Genomic DNA, 23,115 nt, shown 5'->3' on the forward strand with positions numbered 1-23,115 from the left:
CTAGGTACACGATATAACTGAACGTGATTTACATGATAAAGGGACGAAGCGGCGCTAAGAATTTTGTTGAAATTTCTATTCCGGGCGAGTCGGCTGCAAATCGTCGGAATGCCAAACTCGGGAGAATCGCCGAAAAGTCGCGTGCAATTCCACAGGTAACTTCGCCGTTTGCGCGCCGAAATCTCCCCCGGCTCGGGGAGCGAATTCGAGGAGGGCAGGTACGAGTAACGAGCGATCGCGCGTGAAATCGGGGACAGAAGCGAGACGGAGATTTTATTGTGTTACCGGTGGAACGATATAAATAATTGAGACGTCAGGTCGCGCCAGAATAAAGGCGGAAGTCGCCGCTCTTCGCGCAAGTTCAGCAACGACGAGCCGCCCTACAATCGTTCGCAGCGTCTGCTCCTCCTCCTCCTCCTCTCTTCCTCCACTTCCCGTTTCTCAGCGTTTCACGTTTCGCCGACTGCATTTGGCGTCTCTCGTGTCCTGCCGTGAAAGCACGAACCGACCCTTCGTGCTCTTTCTCCTCGCGCTATGCACCGGACTCGGACGCCGCGGCGAGAGGAGCAAGGAAGAGGAGGAGGAGGTGGAGAAGGAGGAAGTCCGTCGAGAGATCCGACGAGCGATTCGCAGGAAATTGGATGCTTTTATTTCGCACGATTTTCCCTCATGCAGCCGGAGAGCAGCCGGCCTCGCTCACCCTTTCCCGCGTCCCTCCCGCGCGATGAATCGAGCCCGTGACCGAAAGATCGAAACGATTTCTCGAGAACGCGTCGGACCATCTCGGTTCCTCGGATCGCGATTCGACCGCCACCGTCCCGCAAGATGTAGAAGAGATACCGACTTCTTCTCGCTGGAGTGGTCCGTTTTTTTTTTCTCGAGGGAGCCCGGATTCTATAATGAGCGGCGAAAGAAGGGAAAAAGCCGCGGTCCGTTGAAACGAGTTCGCCGGGGGAAGGAGAACGCGCGATTGCGGAGATGAAAATTAATCGGGCGATCACACAACCTGTGCGTTTTGGATTAAAACGCGGCTCTCCCGTGCTTCATATTTCCCCGGCGCGATAGCAGCACGCACCTCGTGCAAGTTTCATCGCGTGTCCGCTCGCTCGGCGAACAACGCGCGCGGTACACGCGATACGGAAGTTCCCCGGCGAAGGAAGGCCTCGTCTTTCTTCCCGTTAATGGGAATTATCTTACGGACGTATAAGGAAGTAGCGTCCCGTTGAATTATACAGGAGAGGAGAGATTTCTCGTGGCGCGGGGTTTTGCGGACTATATCTGCCGGGAATATCGTCATCGCGTCGGGGGGAGTTGCGAAACACTCGACTGCAATTTAGGACGGTCTTGTCTCCCGGAGTCCCTTATAATCGCGCCGGCTCACCGGGGTATAAAACGGAAACTCGTGGACCGTGCTTCTTGGCAGTGTAATGCGAAACAGACAGACCCCGCGTTGCGCGGAAACTTCGAAGTCACGGTTGCGGCACTGCGATATACGCAGTGACGTACGAAGTTCACCGAGGTTCCCGAAACGGGCGCGAGCGTGTGCTTTGACCAGTGCTTTGCGATGCTTTGGGAATTTTCTTGGGATTACGTTGAATTACGGTGAAATAAACGAGCGCCGAAATACATAACGCGGTACGAATTAGAAAGAAAATCTCGACGGTGCATTTCGCACCAGGGAGCGGAAACGAAGGAAGGGGAGGATGAGGACGTGTCCTCGAAATCGCCGTCAGGCAATGTGGATGGCGCGATGTGCCGCCTCCACGAGATACCATGCAATTTGGCGCGTCTTGTCGCGGAGTACCTTAATCGCGATTGAGCCTCCGAGTGGAAAACGGAGTAGCGGGTCCTGCCTGCCTTCCTCCATCGTCTTCAACGTCGGTACGTATTGTCCACATACAACAAACACGGATGTGCGCGAACGCGATCCCACCCTCGACGTCCGCTTGAGGATAGCTCGGCAGCAGAACGAAGGGAAACCGGGTAGACGGGGAGAAGGTTGCCCGGAGGCAGCGCCAAGCTTACCGATGTCAGTCAGTCAACTGGAAATCGCTTACCGCCCTCTTCTGCTCCCACTATCTCCGTATTTTACATTTTCTTCTCGAGTCTGTCCTTCGCCGTCCCTCCGTCGACCCGGCCGTTTTTGCCATTCGCCGCGTTCTTGCGTGGCTTCCTCTCTCTCTCTCTCTCTCTCCTTTTTCGCACCACCCTCTCTCACGACGGAGGCGTGAGCGTTCTGAGGGGAACGGTGTTATACTGCAAATCAATTTACCGCGGGCATTCGGAGGACGAGGCCCTCTCTCGGAACGAGAGAGGGCGGATTATAAATTTAAATGTAAACCGAGGCGGTCCCGAGGGGCAGAAGTGAGGAGGGCTCCCTCGCAGGTGCGACGACCGACCGAGAGTGCTGCGGTGAAAGCCGACGGTTCGTCCGCGCGTTTGCAAACATCCGTCGCGGACGCGTCGGACAATGGCGATCGAGATCGCGTTATCGTCGTCTAAGCGCGTCGAGCCGCGGATTTATCGTGTGTACCGTAGCCCACCGTACGTCTTCTTGCGCAAATCGCAAGTTAAATTCCACCAGCGGGGTTATGCTCGAAGAAAGTGGTTCCCGGGCGGGCTGAAGCGCGAATTAAAATATGTCCACGCTCGTCGCGACATTTGTAAAGAAAAATTTCCCTTCCAGTCTCTATCCCACTTTCTTTCTCTCTCTTTCACCTTTCTTCTTCCTCTACCTTCACGCTTTTCTCACGATATAATATGAATTGCAACGTTTTTCCCATTTTATGCGAAACAAATCAGCTTGGTCCGGACGTATGGCGTTTTTAATAATGTTTAATCGATCAGAGGCGGAGGGAAGGAAAGGAGTTATTGAAATAAACCTCTCGCGGATTTTCCCGGGTATATTTTATTTTCCCTCCGCGCAAGATAGGAAATTATTCATCCTCGACATTTCGTGGAATCGCTGTTGGAATGAAAATGTTGATTTCGCTGAAAGTGGAATAAATTACCGGGTCCGCGTAATGCCTGCGCGCCCGCGGATCCGCAGACGAGAGAACCGCACTTCCAACCACAGTGCTTTACACTATCTTCACCTGGCACATGTCAGGAACGTCGGTATGGTTCATCCTATGTTAAGTGATTTTCTCAGGAAACGACGAAACGGCGGTATAAGAGGCTGATAAAGTTTTAAAGGTGCGCTGACCTTTCTCTCCCTTTCCCTCCTTTTCCGTAGACCGGAAAATCGATAAAGAGTACGGCCTGTGCTTTCGCAGCTGCTGTAATAAAATCGCGTCTGTTTTTTTTTTTTTTCATTCGCTTCATTAATAATATCTAATAATGAGCGTTGTATCCAACGTTCGAATTGAGAGTCAAGCACTGTGAAATAGAAGAAATGTTAAAAGTCGGAGAAATGTAATTAAGATTTAGAACCTAAGAAAACAATGTTATTGTTGTTCTTTTACATTTCTTCGTTTTTAACATTTATCATAGCATATATTATCAAGAATATATCATAGGTAATTGTCGCGATATGTGAAAATCCGTTTCTACACAAGGAACGGGAGAGCGAGTGTATTTTAGTAAGTAGTATATCTCAACGATAAGTCAGACGGTGAACCATATTTCACTGCCGAGTGGTACCGGGAGAAATTAATCGGACAACGGAGGGTCGTCCGGTCCTTAAACAGCGGCGGAACAGACATTGCAGTAATTTCGTTGTGAAGGCACGAGTGACTCTTCGCCGACGCGCCGTTAAGTTGATCACTTCGGCTTTTAAATCGTGAACTTCAATTTACTGAACCGTAACGAACAATTGGCCAGTCAAGAGTCTTATTTACTTTAGCTTCAATTGCATTTATTTCGAGTTCAACGAGGCTCTCAGCCCGCTCCTAAATGTAAATTACGCAAATGTACATGTATATATATATGTATATATGTATATATATGTATATCTGATAATTATCTTTCGTTAAGGAAGTAGTACCTCGAGGACTTTTTTACTCTTTGGTAATCAAGAGTTACCCGATGCTTCGCGAGAGCCGGCTGCCCCGCGTTAGCAATCTCGAGATGCTTGAAAAAATACCGCCGATGAAATTGCACCTCCGACGATGGAATATTCCGTCAGAGATTCGACTTTGATCAGTCGATAAAGGGGGGAAAAAAAGCGCAATTGGCCGGGGCATGCTAAGACCCACATAATTTTCTTCTAACTCCTTCGTCGAATAAATCAACAAGAAGGATTCCTCCTCTCTCCTTCTCCTCGGACGAAGGAAACGATCTGCTGCACAGGGAGCTTAAAAGAATAACGAGGCTAGGGTGGCGAGAAGAGCAAAGGGGCTGAAAAGGTGGTCGAAGTAGAGAGAGAAAAGAGAGAGAGAGAGAGGACACTGCGAGAGGACTGCGAACTTTTTTCACTTTATTCTCCGCCGACGTCCTGACTTCCATTCTTTCCGTTCATAACGATGGGATGTGCGCGTCGCTTGGATTTCAGATTCTCGGATATCCGCGCTCGGATCTCGTGACCGGAAGCTGTCAGGCTTGTATCAAAGTTTCACGTGTGTTTTTGACATCCACCTCGTGTCGGAGGTTACTGCTTGAGAACGGTGCGCTCGATGTTTGTCAACGTCGAGCCGCTGTTCGCGAAACCATTTCTCTGTCTTCCAGTTGACGTTGCCGGCTTGTGTGATTTGAGATTATCGCGAGGGGCTAGGGAGAGCGGACGAAGGCTAGGGGCCGCGAGGGGAAAACTTCGAGGGTGGATGCAATTTTTAACGCGTAACGGCTGTCCAAACAAGCGTAACATAATCCGCGGCTTCGGCGTCGACTGCGAGAAGGAATGACGGCTATTTGTCACGTTACTTGCCAATCGTTTTTGTCGAAAATCCTGAAATACCTTTACAAGCTACACACGATAGGAATAAAAGTGACAAATGGTCTAATGCCTCTCTCTCCTCCCTCCTCTCCTCTCCTCTGCCCCTCTCCCTTCGGCCCGAATAAAATGCAAAATAGCCGAACAAAACTATTTCGGTAAAAGCGGGGGATTTTAGTACGTGTGTATACGGGTCACCGGAGGACGCGAGGACCGAGGTCGCCGAGTTGAATAATTGGGCCTCGTTGGGTTTTATTAAAACATCGCCGCCAGTGGAATCGCACGAAATGTATCTATGTAACCATCGGTGATTTATGCGAGTTATTTCGCGCTGGGACTACGCCCGTTACATCAGGTAGACGCGGAGAGTAACGGAAAATGAGAGTACGAGAGAACGTTATGTACGCGCACATGCGCATACACTGGGTGCTCCATAAAAAAGCGGCATTCGCCGGCGTGCGATGCATTTGCGCGCGGCGTACGCGTTAGACGGCGAGGCGGGATGGGAGGCCGCGGTGGGCTATAAAGAGGGGAGGAAATAAAAGAAACTATACTCCGCATTTTCGATCTTCGCGCAGGAAACAATACCGGATGCCGAAGTCGTCAATAATTCTTTTTCCCACGCGACACGATGGAATTCCGCGGAGCAACCGTTTTGATCGATAAATCAGCGAGGCAGGAACGATCTATTTTTCCGTCGTCGGCCTCCGGAACTTCGAAGGCGGAATCTACCTAATGCTTTTAGCTACCGCGATGGCAACGTTTTCTCAGAACAGGATACGACGTAAGAGCCGACGCATCTCGAACGCGCTCGCCGTCTCGCTTGGATAATCCGCGGCCGAGTTTTGCGTTCCACCCAGTACGTGCGCCGCGAAAGCCTATTTTCCATGTACTATTACTGCCGTTCGCGCTGCTCGTGTTCGCGCCGGGAGGATGTTATGGATGCGGCGAGCGTGAAATCAAATTTCTAACGATCAGGACGATTCCAGTGCCGTCGGTTAGACCGGGGATGAAGCGCATAGATCTACCCCGCGAGCTCTCGAAAATCGGGCGACAGCCGAATCGACGGTGGCGGCGGCGGACGCGTCCCATCGATCGTGCCTCGTTAATCCGGGCGGCGATCTGCAGGGCGCAAACGAGCGCGGATAAGCGAAAACTTTGCCATTTCTGGCTTCCGGCGTGGCGTCGATACGCCCCGCGGCGGCGAGTGTTTTTCTGCGATCGCGCTCTTTCAGCTACGCACGAGTACGCGCGGCAGTCCAATTCGCCAGGCGTGATTTTATTTGTCGCTAATGAGACGGTAAAGGAACGATGGTAACGCGGCGTTTCGGACATTTCGCGCGAAGCCGCCCCTCCACCGTCTCCGGCGCGGGTTTTACGCGCGGAATTACGCGAGAGTGCGTCCGCGACGAAGTTCACGCGCGTTAAGCGTTCGTTTTTCCGCGGGCGCGCAAACGCCTCTCTGCTCCATCGCTGCACTTGAAAAAATTAAATCCCTCTTGCGCTGTTGAATAAGTGAAACAATAATTTGCATTTCGCTGGGGGGGGGGGATCCCTTTGTTGCTGCCCCGAGAGCGCTTCCCCCGCGTTCCGAGCTGCTACCGCCGTTTCAGGGATTTTTATCAAATGGAACGCGCAGTATGCAAAACTTCGCGATGTCTTTGGTAATTTCCGTCCGATCGGCAAAGCTCGTGTATTTTTACGTCTTTAATATCTCGGAAAGTTCCGCGGGCTCGTGCAGTCCTACAACGGATTCGGTCCTCTCGGCTCTTCGAATCCTCGAACCTACACAGCCTCGAGATCACCGACGATCCTCAGTGGATGCCTCGTTCGTCACGAGGACAGAGTTTTTTTTTTTTACCTTTTTTCCTCCTCTCTTTCTCCACAGTCGTGCAGAATTGCCGTCGCGTTCGCGCGCGCCCGACTCGTCGGGGTGCGTCGGCAGACCAAAAACGATCCATTAACTAATTTATTTCTGGCGAGACGAATTTCAGCCAGTAGCGGAGCGTGTAATCAGCGGTAAAGCCGAGGGGACGGTCCTCCGCGCGTCTGTCCTCTTTTCCACGCTCTTACCGGGCGTCTGCTTCTCTCCGCGCCAGTCTCATTTACTCTCGAACGGGTGAAAGACTACTCCACGCGTCCTCGAGCCCGCACACGGCATTGTCGTAATGTGGAAAGTTGGCGAATTGGATCGGAAGTTTTCTGAAAACAAGACTATCCTCTCCCTTTCCCTTCCCCCTTCCCTCCGCGAGAATAGAGGGTCGGAGAACGAAACGGTCGCGCCGAAGCCGGCGGCTATTCAAGTCGAAACGAGAATCGGAAACAATGACGCGGTCGGAGAGCCTCGCGGCTCGCTAATTGCCGACTGATTTCGTCGTATTGTCATCGGAAACGCTGTTATGTTCCGTCCGGCGCGCCTGCCAAGCGTTATGATTCGATGACTCCCGTCGGATCTCGCCGCCGAGACTCGACGCTCTTCGAGAGAGAATCACGCTTTGTAAGATGACGCTTTTCGCGAATGCGTTGTACCTGGTGAAGTGGAACGGGCGTAGATAGTGAAAATCAACCTTCCTGGTTCTTTCCGCGTTGTTCGCGTAGGCGATATTGTCGCGCAAACATTCGGTGCTACAATCGAGCTATTTTCGCGCGCTCTCGCTTGCGTACGTGTGTGTGCATTGTTTCCTTCTCTTGTTAAATTACCAGCATTCAGGCAAAAAATGCGAGGCGAAAAACGAGAATAACGGGCGTTATCGGTCGATCGGTTTGGCACATCATCGAGCCGGAATTAGATAACACGCTTTTTAGAATGGAACCGGTGCGCCATCAGTTACAATAACGCGATTATTTAACCATAATAGTCGGTTGCGGGCTGCGCGCATGCTAATGATTTATTTCATCGTGATGCCGTATTGAAAAGCCGCCTAAACCGTGCATAAACCACGGGCCAATCACGCACGCTCGCATCCGCGCGGGTTCGCCGCGATCCAGACGGATTCGATCGCGCATAATGCACGGGGAGATTCGAGCTAATAAATAACGGGGGCCCATTGTCTCGTCCGCGCCAGTCGATCGTAAAATCACACCGGCAGTAACTGCAGGCGCATTATTTCCAGAAGCGTATAGATCAACGGTCGACAGCTGATAAAAATCGCTCGCGCGGCTACCGCGCGCTCGTCTATGCGACGTCCGCTCATTGTTCGCGTTTAGAAGCGAACCGCGCCGAATCTTAATCCCTTTCATAATAATTCCATTAGTAAGCTCTTGCATCTGATTGGTGTATATTTTTAGATCTAACAGAATACACCGATCGAATACAAAAGCTCAGTGAGCGTTCAACGAGCGGATGTAGTCCCGAATGCACCAATTGCTTTCAGTTTTTTTTCTTTCTTTCACCGATTAATTTACGATAAAGTACTTCATTCTCAACGATCGTTTAGCTCTGAAGTACTTCGCACTCAGAGTTAATATTTAATATTATAAAATATCGGGCAATTTATTAATGCATTTTCAGTATCGTTTTCGACGAAAATCACTCGGCGAATTCATTAGGGAAAAATCGCTACCGCGGTTATCGGTAACGATTATTAATCGAGTCGAGGACTCTCAGGCACCACAGATGCTGCCACATATCCGGTTTTATTCGTTTTCCCGTTATAGGACCAAATGAAATTTCGGGCCGAGAGAGAGAGAGAGAGAAAGAAGGGGAGAAAGAGATGCTTTAACGCTTGCAGAAAGCGCGCGCGAGCTCTCACAACACGTTCGCCGCGTTTACCGCGCGTGCATTATTTACGTCGCGCGTAACGAACGTCGCACGGCAACCAAACGCTCGTGTTAGATTTATCAACGAAGCGAGTGTCTAATTTGATAAGTGTACATAGCAGGCAAACAATTCACGAAGTGTGCTCGGCATATATTATTACTGCTCGCGCGGTAAGCACCGGCGTTGGTGCGCACGATGCGCCTCGGGAGCGAAACGTCGAATTTCAGGAGGAATTGTATAGTGTGATATTCTAGCGGCGGACGTGATGTACATATGTAATCGTATTATTCCCGCGGCTCCGTGATGCGACGCGTGAATTATGACAATCTTACGTGCGTGCTGGCCGCGCGTCTTACCGCGCGAAAACGCGGAAAACCGTAATGAGAGGCAGAGAGGGAGAAGGAAGACAGAGGGCGTACGCTTGATTTAAAGAAATGATCTCGAGCGAGACAACGCGATTTACATATCGCGTCGGATTTACATATTACTTCTGGGAGATCCGCGCGTGCAGAACGGCTTCGCTTGTCCGAAATCCTACGAAGTTATGAATTATTCAGTTTTTTCGCGCGGCCCGTCTCCTGCGCGCGACGGCACTCGTATTTAGTATTATTGTGAAGGGCTATAATCCGACGTATATTTCGGCGAATCATGAAACCGCGGAACACGGCTCGTCGCCGCGTGCTCGCAGGTGGCTCCGAGCGGCCGTCTCCGCCCGTCGGCTGTAATTTTGCGACGAGCCGTACATCCCCGGAACGAGCGTAGTTGGGATGAATCGCCCTAATACTTTTCCACGACGTGAAACTTACTTCGGTCTAACGCGCGATGTCACTTTGCGTTCGAGACGTCGGGAGGCATAAATTCCCGGATGGCGAAGTTCGCTTTCCGTGCGCGGCCTGAAACCGCTCCTGGCGCGGATTAGGTAATCTTACCGTAAAAGTGGCGTAATTTATGAAGCTACTTAAACCTTAGCCCCCGAGTATAATACTCCCCGCTCGGCCGAGCCGCCCTTTCCGCAGGGCGGGACGAGATGAACTCTTCGAACGGAAATTATCGTTATACGAGCTGGCATCCCCCAAGAAAGGCGTGTTCCTTTTTTTCGGGGGCTTATATGAAACAACCTGGGACGCGAGGACGGAATTGATAGCGGCACCTTGAACGAATTTATATCCGCTTGAATTCTCCTTATCGTCGTGTACGGCTCGCAATGAGCCAGCCTCTCACCGGTGGAGCGAATAGAGGAAATATATGTATACTTTTTTTTTGCTTGTACTATTCTAAATGCGCGCGAAGCACGTAATCTCGGTGCCGCGGATAGCTCGAAACTTCAAGTATAGTAGGGCTCCGGACTCGCGTGGGAGTTTGCGAGGAAATTAAAGCGCTTCAACATGTTTTTCCGAAAGTGGGAGGGAAAATTTATCGTTGGAACGCGTGTTGTCGTTCACGCTTACCATTTTGCTCGGGTCGGAATTTCGGTCCCAAGCGCTGACGAATCACATTTTAGCGTCGTATTCAGAGTTACTTTCGCTGGAGAACGCTCTTCCAATCTCGGATATAAATGTGAGAGACACACATCCACAAATAATCAAATATTTCAAGTATATAAAACATATTTATAAGTCTGCAGACAAAAAAAGCTTCTAGTTTTTAACTAATGATATTTTAAATTAAATATCTTTATCCTCATTGCATACTAAGAATAACTGCACCTTCATCGTGTATTCATTTTAATTGTATTTTCAGTTGTTTATAAGCAGACCTTGATGCAATACAACCTATTATGTATCCTCGGTTCTGTTGACGACTGATCGATAAACCATATCTGCCTGGTAACAGACATTCAGGGTCATGGACGAATGAATAATGAATTTTTAATTATACATTTATTCATCATTTTCGTATTTGGCATTGAGGATAGTCTAAATTTGTGATTGAAACGTTCGCGATACGTATTTGTATTTCTGATTGCTGCATTAAACTGCTCGCAATTCCATCAACGAGATTGGCTCTTGCTTGCCCTTAATTTCTCTATTGATTGGATATCCTGAGAGCCGTATTATTTGCATTTGAATTTTAATTGTCGTTCTTACAGGATTTACTTTACTAATTTATCCTGGAGCGTAATAAAGTTGATTCCATTCTAAAAGAATATTGTTTATATACCGCATAGGTCCAAGCAGAAATTGATGAGAATAACAGTCTTGCAAATATTGAATCGCTTATGGATACCTCTATATAATAACGCTAATAGAGAGCGACAAGTCGCGGTTTAACACGTTCCGTATTTTGCGAGCGCTAATTTCGCCGGCGCCGTTACTTGCGAGCATCTTCGCGATGTAAAACGCACCGTGTAAAAAATACGCGCGGCGTAAAGGCGAATTTCACGTTTCTCTGCGTCTCGCGAGTACGTCGGAACAATTAAGAAAATTCACCCACCGCGTCCGTCAAGCGCGCCGACTGAAGCGTTAATTTGAGATAACAGCCTTTACAAGTTTATCCCTTAAACGGCGGTGTCATTCTCCTACCTCGGTAATCGCGCGGAAAGTGCCTGTTTCTTCCCCTCTTTTCGCTCTCCCCCCAAGTTCTGGATCGTCGTCGTGCTTCAATGAGTCGTTAAGCGATCTGTTAATCCACGTCGTTTAATATCGAACGTGATCCCTCATTCGCCCCGAAAGACGCGCTTTCGACGCTACGTAGTTCGTGCGCCGTGAGACACGAGAAATTCGAACGAGGAGGTATTAATCCGCGTACGTGGCAGTCGCAGAAAGAAAGAACGAAAGAAAGAGAGGAAGCGGGACGAGAAAGAACGAACGAGATACGAAACACGCAGGAGGCGCGGGGGGTGGAGGGACACGGGGATTGGGGACGAGAAGAAGTCGAAGGGTGGCTCGCAGGCGGTCGGGATCGTGTGAAAGAACCAGCCCCGAGCGATTTTCATAGAAATTCCCGAGCCGCCGGTAATCATAGCGAAATTAAGGTCATCCATCACCCGCGAGACTCATTCTATTCCCCACTCGATAGTGTTCTGCTGAGCGACGTAATTTTGCCCCACACCCTCCCCCGTGACCGCGTGTACGCGGCTAGGCCAACAAGACGGAAGAGTGAAGTATAAGAACGGGGAGGAATGCGCGAGGGTCGGAACGGCGGTACCGCCGCCGCAGTTTCGCAGACTGACGGACGAAATCCCCGGCTTGTCGCATGCACATCCGTCAACAAGCCGGCCGGAATATTCGCGGCGCACCTCATGGGTAATTCGAGTTACCTCTCGTGCGATATCGCGATGAATTAATTACGCCGAGGGGGAGGCGAAGAGTAGGACGGCGCTGCACGTGCGTGCCAGCCGTGACAATTTTTCAGCATTCTGCAGGTTAATATCTCCCGTGGGAGACGAGCGAGCAAGAGAGAGAGAGAGAGAGAGATGAATAGATAGGACGCGCGAGCTTCTCTTTCGCGCACGGCGAGATAATCCATGAAATGTTTTAATTAGCCTCTCGTATTTTTTCATCGCGAACGAATCGGCGCCGGGAATTTTCGGCGGAAGGAGAGCGGCGCTTCTTTTGCGAACCGCAATTACGCGGTTATTACTTGACAGGACTCCAGCTTGGGTTGAAATTAAATGCCTGTGGTTATCTAAATTAATCCACTCTCTCTCTATCTATGTTTCTGACTCTGTCACTCTGTCTCTTTATCTATCTCTCTCTCTGTCCTAGCGTCCCGCATTTGATCGTTCGATCATTCAATTTCGCAAATTGATATTCGACGATTTCTATAGTGTTATGTATTTCCCGTACGGACACTCCATTCATTATTACGAATTAATTAACTTTATGGACAGATAGATGGATATACATAGCGAGACACACACACACACACACACACGTATCGCGGGAACGGGAGAATAATAAAGACGATACAAATGTGTGGCATTCAGCGCCAGCGGGATGATTTCTAGAACATTGATAGCGGTATTCCACGGTTAATTTGCGCGATCTCTAAACGGGGGCGAATATATTATCCGTTTGCCGGGCGTGTTGTGTGAACCAATTTTCGAGAATGCGCATCCCCGAAACTTTACGAGCGGGGGAAAGTACGAAATTCGTACAGCGTCCGATAAAGCCCGCTAATTAATTCCGCACGGTTAATTTGAGCGCGCCGAGAATAATATCGCCGCGGATTTGGCACTCGCATTGTTTTCGCGCGAAATCAATTCTCGTGGGATCGTCAGGATCGTTAGAATTGTTAACCGTCCTCAACACTGCGCTCGTTAGGTCTCACGCGTGCATGCGCGCGAAATTCCAGTATCATTGTTATCATTTTCTTCCTCAAACGGGAGAACGAGACGAGAAAGAAAAGCGTTTATATTTAATTCGCGACTTGCTTATCACTTTATGGTCATTAAAGAAACCATATTTCCCGCGTCCGCATTTTTTCGAGCGAACTTTTCCTTCTCTTCCCGCACGAGAGAATATTAAAGTCGTACTTTCGCCGTGAAGCGAACGAGCGGTTTAGGGCGGCAACCGCCGCGATGTGCAGCTGTGCTGGAGAGAGAGAGAGAGAGAGAGGAGATGAGCGTCACACACTCGGGGTCGCTTTCGATTTTCCCTCGAGGATATCACTGACTATAGCGGTCACTTAATACGACGTCGGAGCTGAAATCGTATCGTGGCTCGTTCACGAGCGACGCTCGCGGAATGAAGTGCATGTCCAGGCCGAGGACCTGACCCAATTGCGTCTCATCGAGAACGCGCACGTACAACGAGGTGACCGTGGCTCGGCATTCGGGATTAAGAGCATCTACATCTTCCGGTTTTCGGCCGAACACGGGTATGGCCCGGGTGGTCTGCGCGCTTTGTTCCTTTCCTCGAAATTCGCGTCCCATTATCAGGCTGCTATGAGTGCAGCCGAGGAGGGCCCCGTGAAGTCCTGCCTGCTTGGGACAGCCGTAAGATAGACGATTCGCGCTCGTGAAAGGATGTTCGCCGGAAAGGAAGCGGAACGATATATGTACAAATGAACGACGATTTATGTGAACGTACAAATTTACAATGTGCGAAACATTGTTGAATTTTATGTTAATAAAATATATTTCATTAGTAATCAAATAGATTTTATATTAAATGATATAAAAAAATATCAATTATATTGCTTATTAAATTTTATTAATATCGTTTACTAAATTTTGTATTTAATCTAATTTTATGATTAGTGTTTCTGTCCGATTTTGTCCAATTAATTTTGTTCCGCAAAAAGAAATGTTCGGTAATTTAGATATTTGGCAACTCTATAACGTATAACGTTCAGCTTGAAAATCAGAAAGACACGTTTAGCGTTCATCAGGTGCGTCCAGAACACGGCCACAGATTTCTTTATCTCCCTTCTCGGAAAGTGAACATGGCACGTGGACGTGACAGGAGGGTGAGCGATACGCACGATAACGTAATTCTCCTTAATCAGTGATCAAGTCTGGGTCCTTTGAAGGACGCGGGAAACGTGACACATAACAACACAAGGAACCTGTTATGGCGGCGCGCATAGAGAAGCCCCGGAAAGTTACATTAATTATAACTTAACGAGCATGAACTACACACGTATTACACGACCGCGCCGTGTAACATGTGTCGTTTGTCATATTTCCAACTCTGTCCTATGCTTCGTCCTGTGTGATATTAATTCAGCGTCATGCGTTGCGTAAACTATTATAAAACCAGGTATTTCAATCTCACTCATATAAACGTTAAATCCCACCCTAAAGGTGCAATTTAACAAATGATAACTAAGTGCGCAATTTAACAAGCAACATTTTCGTACGAAATGCTTATTTGAACGTGTTATCTGCGTCGCACGCACCCACACATAAACGTAAACAATCGTTCGCGGAATTCATGTACGTCTCGCGCGTATATTTTTCAAGTATTCAGTGTGCGCGTGCGCGAATGAATTCTCCGCGCGTACCCGGGCGATATATCGACTCGCAATAATTTCACTTTCAACAATGCGAAGTCAACTCAGCGCGATACAGATTTAAAGCTCACCTGTTAAACGATTATTTGAATATTTTATTTTATCGATTTACTGGCCCGACTGTTGCAGGCTGTTTCTCTCCTTTCACGTACGATATTCCTCGCCCGTCGACTCCCTGACGCGTCGCAAATGAGCCGCGAAATTCCGCAGCGCGGTACCGCGCGCGTCCCGAGGAATGATGCTAAAATTTCGCGAGATTTCCCGCGATAAAGCCGATCAGGCGCCAGTATTTTCCCGTGTAGGAGGATTTGCGCGCGCGGTTCGTGAGGGCGGCGCTGTTTCTCTCTTCCGGTCGTTGCAGTTTCTCAGAGCGCTGCGCACGGGGAACACGAGGGGGAGAGAGAGAGGAATCCTGGCCAAGAATAACGATATTTTTCGCCCTCAGCTTACCGGCCGTTTCCTCGCTAACAAGTGGACTTAAAAAGCGCGGCCTCTTGCATCTTTTACGTGCGTTTAATGCGGCGCACTTAGCACGTCGCGGACGGCGGCGTGGATCGTTTACCAAGCATCTTTTCGTAGCACCTATACCTACACGATGATCTACGGGATTTACATTTCACATGCTAGCTTAGACGCGTAATATTACGAGAAAGTCCCGGTCGCGCGTTTTTCGCGTTATATGGAAACGCAAAGAGACGCGAAGATGTGCCGATTTATCTCGAGTAGAAGGACGCGTTAAAAGCCTTTAAGGATGGCTTTAATGGCTGTACTCTATTAGCAGAAATTTTTTTTTTATCACAATGATATTTTAGAAAATGCTTATTCGATGTTATTCAACACTTGCTAATTTTGCATTTTAAATGTTTCATCTCAATTTTGATAAACAATGTATGAAGTATGTAATTTACTCGTCCGCAAATAGAATATTACGACAGGCAGTTGTTAGATAAGCAATCCTATATTGAAGAAGGCGTGGCTTTTTCATCCATTTTAAATTCATTGTCGCCTTTTTTCAGCGATTTTGTGACCTCGAGAAGTATAATGTAAACAGGCACGCACGAATGAACAATTACAACAGACTTTGATGCAAAGTCCAACGTATTGGGAGCGGTCTCACATTATTGTAGATATTTTCGAATTGATTCAAACACGCGTCATGTTAGTTCACACGCGCGATCATCGTGTTAGAGTCGTCTCGAGTATGATTTCCCTCGCGGAATTTTATAGCTGACCATCTCTTTTTTATTTTTATTAGTTTAAAAAAGAAATATACAGAGTCTTGAGCTACTTTTTATTTTTATTAGCTTAAGCTTGAAAGCGACTACCACTTTTTATTTTTATTAGTTTAAGGCTCTTTTAAGGGGGCGGCTATCTTTTATTTTTATTAGTTTAAAAGAGAAATATACTGTCTCGAGCCTCTATATTCCTGATACACCCGTCGATATAACTAACCGGAAAACTTACTTTTTGTTCCAGATCTGGCAGAGTTTGTGGCCACACGGTGGATGCAGTTCCCGGGAGTGCTGTCTCGATGGACGCGAACGCTGTACCGAGGGATTCGGTTCGGGCCGAGCAAGATCGGTTCGAAGGTAAGTCCATAGACCTTCCCGTACTCTTGAAATTGACCGTTTCGATCGGAAATTGGGATACAGTTGTCGGGCATAAAAATCGTTGAGTTATAATAGTCGCAAACGATAAACTCTCTTTATTCACGCGTATTTTTTTCGCTACATTATTAATACTCCTAATAAATCAGCGAAAATTGTATCTTTTGCTTCAGATCCGTCGCAGAATGTGGCCGATCTTGAATCCCAGCTACTTCGGTAAGTCAGAAAACTGGGTTCACAAAAAGTGATAGGTGATGGATATAAACATTTAAAGTAGCGGGTGTTTAGAAGATCCCTCGAAATCAATGCGACTTACTTTGCTGGTAGATTTTCGCACGTCGGGTTTAGTAAACATATGCAAGGTGTAGAATTAATCGGCGGATCTTTTCGTTTAAATTCCCCTATAATTCTCTACAATTTCCCTAAAATTCCCCTAATTCTCTTAGATAGTGCAAAATGCGCATCAAAATTGCGTTACAGCCTGATTCGAGATTTGCAGGTATATTACGCTGGAATTTATCGTGTACTTTTCCTTAGTCGTTAAATCGTTGAATCATTGAATGGCTGAAACGTCAAACCGTTGAACCGACCGTTTAACCGTTGAACCGTCAAAATGATCGCGGTCACGAGCGCAACGTACTGAAGCGAAGTGAAGTGAGTGAAGAGCGTCGTAGGACGACTGGATGTTACAGAGGTTGGACGCTGAGGAGACTGAACGCTCACAAAGCGTTGCATTATGTAGTACAAGTTTAGACACAAATCGTATTGATTGTCCGACTAGAAGAAATTATCGCACGAAGATCTTGTATCTCTCTCGACAATTTTAGATGATTCAAAACAGATTAAATGCTTAATGGCGGCTCATTTATATATAAGCGTAAAGTATAATGTTTCCTCATCTCGTGTCTGTGTGGGATTCGAGTTATCCGCGACTAAAAATATGCAAACTAAGCAGGAAGGTATCGAAAAGCCATAAGGTCCGTGAGACTTTCGTTCGAAACTGGCTTATCCCAAAATATAGGGCATACATACATATATACATACACACGTGTCCCCTCGTATAAATGATAATGTCAACAGATTTACTTCCGCCGATACGTTGTCGGACCTGAGAATACTTCCGCGTCATCGTGGGAACATTATATACCACTGATGGAAATTTTATCACCGCCAAACAATTTCTTGATCGGACGCACAATATGTCGCGCCTCTGCGAGAATATTACATGAAATAAAAGAATTAGCTGTCCATATAATACAGATTAACGTCGCGTTCGCTAAAAATTCAACGGGAACGCAATTTCTTCCTCGGGGAGAATAATAGTAGCAGCAAAAGCGCTGGCTTCCAGTTCCCGCGCACCACCTCGGCACCCTATAAACACACATCCGTCTCGCGGATGCTGCACGCTGGCGGAGAACGCGCTTTGCGTATTCCAGAGATAGGAACAAAAGCCGTCGGAATAAGCTCGTAGGATGCTCGACGCGTCGTAAGCTCCTCGCCTTCGTCGTCGAGGCTACGCGCCCCAGGGGTTGCGCGGGGATTGCGGGGTCGAACCTTGTCGAAAAATCGCGAGAACTTTTCCGGGGCTTGTCGAAGGCCTCTTCCGACCGTCGCGAAGTTTGTCCATGAACGTGGTTGGAGTGGACGATCACACGAGTGTAGGTGTGTGTGCGTGTGTGTATGAGTGGATGGGTAGGTGGGGCTGCGCCGGCGGGTTTCTGAAAACAGTAATTTTTCTCCCTAACCCCTCCCGCCTGTCCTCTCGTAGCTTCGCCGGCGTCACCGCCGACTACTCCTCGCCCCGTCGTCCTGCGAGAGTCGAGGGGGACTTAAGAGCCGAGCTATCGTCTCGTAAAGGCGGAAGTATGACAAATTGAAACGACCATCGACGAGAGCGATTTCCAATCATATCGTTCCGCGCTGCTGTCCGCGTGCTCGTTGACTACTCGTGCGCGAAAAGAGAAGAGACGCCATGGTCATCCCCTTGAGTAACGCGGAAGTAAACAGTGAGTTACTGATGAGCGATAAACGTACAACGAGAGCGTCCTCCACTTTGGCGCAGAATTTTAATCATTTGGAAAAAGAGACAGAGAAAATTTTTATACACGATATTTAACCCGTGAATGTACAAGCGAATGCGTTTATGCGATTTATAAGATCGATCAAAGGACGATGGGAAAATCGATTGATTTTAATCCCCAAAATGACAAGTAGAAATTTTTTTTTGTAGATTTGAACTTTTCATTTATCACTCTGAGGGCGAAAATTAACAAATTAACTCGGTGGAATTTTTCTACCCTGACAACAAAACTGTTTCCGTTTTAATAACAAATCATTCGTTAATTTGATTATGCCAATTAAATTTGACTTGGAAGGAAAGAAGAAAAGAATGAAAAATCGCCACCTCACATTTGCGATGACGCTGATATCGCATGCGTTAAGTACACCCCGTCGAAACGATCGAATAAATTTCACCCGCCGACTTCCTTAGTGGCGCGTGCATCCTTCCTATATTCTCCATTATGCATCGTGTGTATATTCAAAATTTCGAGCAGATCATAACGCGACGCGAGTTACGGGTGCGCACGTATTATGCGGCTGTATCGGGCGTGTTGCATAAGCGCCAGCGAATACTTTGCCGTAAAGTTTACGGCTGTAAAGGAGCGACGCCGAGGCGCAAAAGGGCGCTCCGGTTTAGCGATACGGGCGAAAAGATCGAAAGAAAAGGCGTCGCCGAAAAGCTACTTACGCGGAGCCGTTGTGTCGACCGATGGACACCAGTCGATATATCTGCAGCTCGACCCGCTGCCCGGTATCCGGCACGAATCTGTATGTACACCTCGAGGGCCCTTGGAGATACGGCGACTTTATTTGCCCGAAGCCGCGATCCGATTTGCTGAACAGCTGCCTGCTGTCCAGCGTTATGTTGCACACTGAAACACGGGACAAAAGCGATCGTGTTAGCGTGAAAATACGGCCGGCCGAATATTGCGCGCGCGCAAGTATGACATAACGAGTTCGCTCACCCGCGTTTTTCGCGAGGATTAACATCGCAGCGTCCTCGAGCGGACATTTTCTCAGAATTCCTCCCGGTAAGTTTCGCGTATACTCGCCCGTTGCTCCGTATTCTTCGCGTCTAACTTTTCCGTTTCTCTCGGGCGCGCTGCGATTTCTGCGCGCGAAGGACGGCAGCGGTGGAAAAAGGAGAATGGAGTTGGCTGCTAATAAACGATATTTCTCTCGCTCGCGTATTGTTTCATTGGCGCGCCTCGTGCAGCCGTTCGGGCGACGAGTCGCGACAGCTCGGCGCAATATTATGAGGCGAGGTGCCATAGTGTGTAATTTGATTCTTAATTGCTTCCCGTGGGATGTTGCGCGGGATATTCCGCGATTGTGGCGCGCGGATGCCGTCTTGGAAGCCGCGGTATTACATTTCTCGGGAATCATCTCGTTAATATCGGGATCGTTTTTCACGACGCTTCTTATGTAAAGCAAACGTAAGACTCGTGAGAAATGCGATTTCTTAAAAAAAAAAAAACGCTCTTCTATTGTTTACATCTTCTCCGTTTTATATCTTCCTTCATTGGAAAAAGCTCGATTTTCGTTGCGTAAGATTCAATTTCCACTGTTCGTCTCCGTGGCGAAATATCAAAAGCATGAATCGTCACTCACTGCGGATTTCTCATTTGCATGGAAAAAAGTTGAGCAACAAATTGGCGCGAGCGAAGCGTCTATAAAGTCATATTTACGCGGCCTCACATATATTTCCCGCGGAGCTGCGAAAGAAACCCGAGGAAAGTAGGATTTGATGGATGGAACGTGAAGGCAATATCGCTCCCAAGTAATTAGCGCAGAGAAAGGTTAGATGGATGAAGCATAAGAACTTCGTCAAGAGTAATTAGTTATAAGAAGGTGAGGTCGAACGGACGGCACAGGGGAGCGGCAGCCGCGATTTATTTCGCGCGCGCAAACGCGTTTAAAGCGCGGCCGTAAACATGTCGTGTCTTCTCCGTTACATCACACACGATCACCGCCGACGTCTCGGTATCTTTTGAGCATCGCCGAGCGAGCGTCCTCTCTCATAAACGGGCCCGTACGCATGTTCTCTTTCCCGTTCTCATCCTCGCTCTTTGAATCACACCTCCGTTTCCGCTCCATCCCACGAACCGCACTTCCAAAGAGACTTCGCCCGGCCGCGCGCTTTAATTTCCACTTGTTCGCGCGACACGAGAGAGCGACTGCAAACGAGAAGCGGCGCGAGGAAAGTGGCTTAATGGCGCGAATCTTGTTCCTGGCGTCGGCACAGACTCAAAGAGAGAGCGAGAATGAGAAAGGAAGGGAGGAAAGGTCGTATCCGTATCTTTTCGTCGAGACGTAATTATATTTCCCCGTAGGACTGTGGCGGCAAATACGTGAGTTAGTTGATTCCCGCTGGGCGCGAGAAGGAACGACAAAACGGCGGTGATATCGAGGGAAAGAGATCTCTCTCTCTCTCTCTCTCGAGAGAGAGAGAATTTCCGCTCGCCGGCCGCAAAGTATTAATAAGTGTCGCACCTAATAAGCGTCACACACATTCGTGACACGTATCTAGTATCTCGATAACGGAGCTGAATTGATTCATTGTTTGTATAGTGGTTTTTTGTTAAGAGTGCCCTCCAAAATGTGCTGGTTTGTTGTTTTATTCGCGGAACAACCTGTATATTCTCATCCCCCTTGAGAGACGTATGATTATTCTGTCACGACGATTTCACACGAAATCCGAGTCAAATGTAGTCACACGCGCGGAAGTCTCCAGTCTCGCAGTGAAACGTCACGTTCAAGCGAGTACTTTAGTTGAAAGTAAAGCTAATGTCACGCCGTAAGTTAGGGCTTACTTAAAGATACTTACTATTCGCGCAATGCTGCTCCAGGCCGCACTGAGCGCATCTATCGGGCGAAGCTGCGCCGCAGCTGCAGCCGCCCGACGGCACGCAGCAAGCGCAATCGTTGCTGGACGAGTTGAAGCTGCAGGCGCAGCCGGTGGTGCTCTGCGTCCAGAGGTCGACCTGACCTGAAACGAGACAAGCCGTTCGGTGAGAAACGATCGCTTTTAGCTTGCGTGTTACATCGCGTTATACTAACATGGCATTTCAATTCCCGTAACGCTAACAACGCTAACGCGAAAGAAATTTTTTCACTTTTTGTGGGACACGAATGATTCAACGGGATCGGAAGGATTAAGTTGGATCGATTTTTCGAACGAATTCAGAGGTTGAGACATCGCTGTGCTGAGCGCGAAATCGCGGATGCAAACGCACGCGCCGCGCGATTAAAAAATAACGCCGACGCCGTAGTGTGTATTTTGTAAAGTGGAAGAAAAGAATTGTCCCGTTTTCCTCAGTAATATTGCCGAGATAAAAAAAATACGGCCGTCATCGCGCGGGATTTTTTTCTCACGCGGGGCGGATTTAAATCAAATATGGCGCTGGATTTTTCCGATATTTTTTCACGGCTCCCGTTGAAGTTTTACAATACCGTCGAAATTTGTGATTAATTATTAATTTTAAGCCGCCCTGGAATTTTAATTATCGGCACGGTGTGTGACAGGAGCATTTCACGTTAACATTATTATACACATAAAAGCGAGGTTGTTTCATTACTTCTAAATTGTCGGCGAAATTATATTCGGTGCTCCTGCACGACGGAAATTCACATTTTGATTGACACTACGAATATCGTTATATGGGGATAATAGTTATGTACCGTCAATAATGTCTGCAATACTCCTATTGTATCGGCATTAACCCGCAGACGGGCTCTTTATTGACCCTGGAAACGCCGTGCGCGCCATGTCGAGGTGACGTACTCGATAACGCAAATATAACGCACAATGTCCGAATACGCGCGTCGACGCTCCGTTTAATTGACACGGCCGTGTATTATGTGCGCCTGACAAAAATCAAATCAAATTCGCCACCCTCCTATAATCGACTACTGCCTGTAACACTCGCGCGAGCCTACCGAATGTTCGTAACGAGCCCTACGAGTTTCAGCAATCGAAGTTGCACCGGCGGACAGACGAACGGACGGGGACTCTCCATTCTGGGTAAACGGCTCGCGAGCTTTGTCGGACGGTTTTGAGCGTCCACTTGATCTGCTTTCAACTTGATATTCCTGGCACGATATTGCGTTTTTCGACGTCGTGTCCGTGCTCCTACACGTGCTACTACGCTTCCACTCCCTCTCTCTCTTTCTCTCTTTCTCCTTCTCTCGTCTACCGCATTCTCCTCATGCTGCGACTTTTTTTCATCGCGCGCTCTTACGCGGCCGTGTTCCGCGACACCAATAAATAGAAATGCAGTGAAAAACGATAGACGTGTAGAGGAAGAGGAGAGAGGAACCGCACCGAGATACAACCCTCCCCCCTTATCCCCGCGCGACGAGCGATTGTTCATTGTTTTTCCCCGCGTCTGCTGACCGGATTGCATCCGCTCGCCTTCGAGTTTTTGCCGTCGTCGTGTCTCTCATCCAACGATTTTCCGAACGTGCTCGATGAACCGGCAAAAACACGGTTATTAATACAGTATAAAAGTCCCCTTCCCCCCTCTCTCTCTCTCTCTCTCTTTTTCTCTGTCTTTTTCTCTGCCCGAACTGCGCACGGTGCTCTACCAAGTGGAGAAAACTTCTCACCCGATTGCGTAAAAAGTTTAGTGAGCGCGTCGCGTCGCGTTAGCTGACTCTGCGGAATCCGTTCTCGGCAAGGTCTTTAACACTCCGATTGAATAGACGTCATCGCGCGCTTCGCCAACTTCGCGCGAGTCCCATTGTGTAATTTTCAATGCAGTTTTGATTATTGTCGACGATGACGAACGGAAGGGAGCGGTCCGGCATAGGGCACGTCAAACTCTTCGCAAATAAGGGCGATAATCCGATTTTCAAGT

The 23,115-nt window shown here is 48.3% G+C and overlaps 1 protein-coding gene across 1 annotated transcript in view; it reads right to left on the minus strand.

Moving 5' to 3' along the window:
* Nucleotides 1-23,115, minus strand: part of LOC106750748 — a 194,733-nt gene that overhangs the window by 118,960 nt on the left and 52,658 nt on the right. Inside the window, exons 2-3 of the mRNA XM_014631285.1 lie at nt 21,084-21,245; nt 18,945-19,128 (exon numbers count right to left, since the gene is read on the minus strand). Of these exons, the coding sequence (XP_014486771.1) occupies nt 18,945-19,128; nt 21,084-21,245 (346 nt within the window). The remainder of the gene's footprint in view (nt 1-18,944; nt 19,129-21,083; nt 21,246-23,115) is intronic.

This window comes from Dinoponera quadriceps, unplaced genomic scaffold, assembly GCF_001313825.1.
Source record: "Dinoponera quadriceps isolate SergipeBrazil2010 unplaced genomic scaffold, ASM131382v1 scaffold5021, whole genome shotgun sequence".
Taxonomy (NCBI): Eukaryota; Metazoa; Arthropoda; class Insecta; order Hymenoptera; family Formicidae; genus Dinoponera; species Dinoponera quadriceps.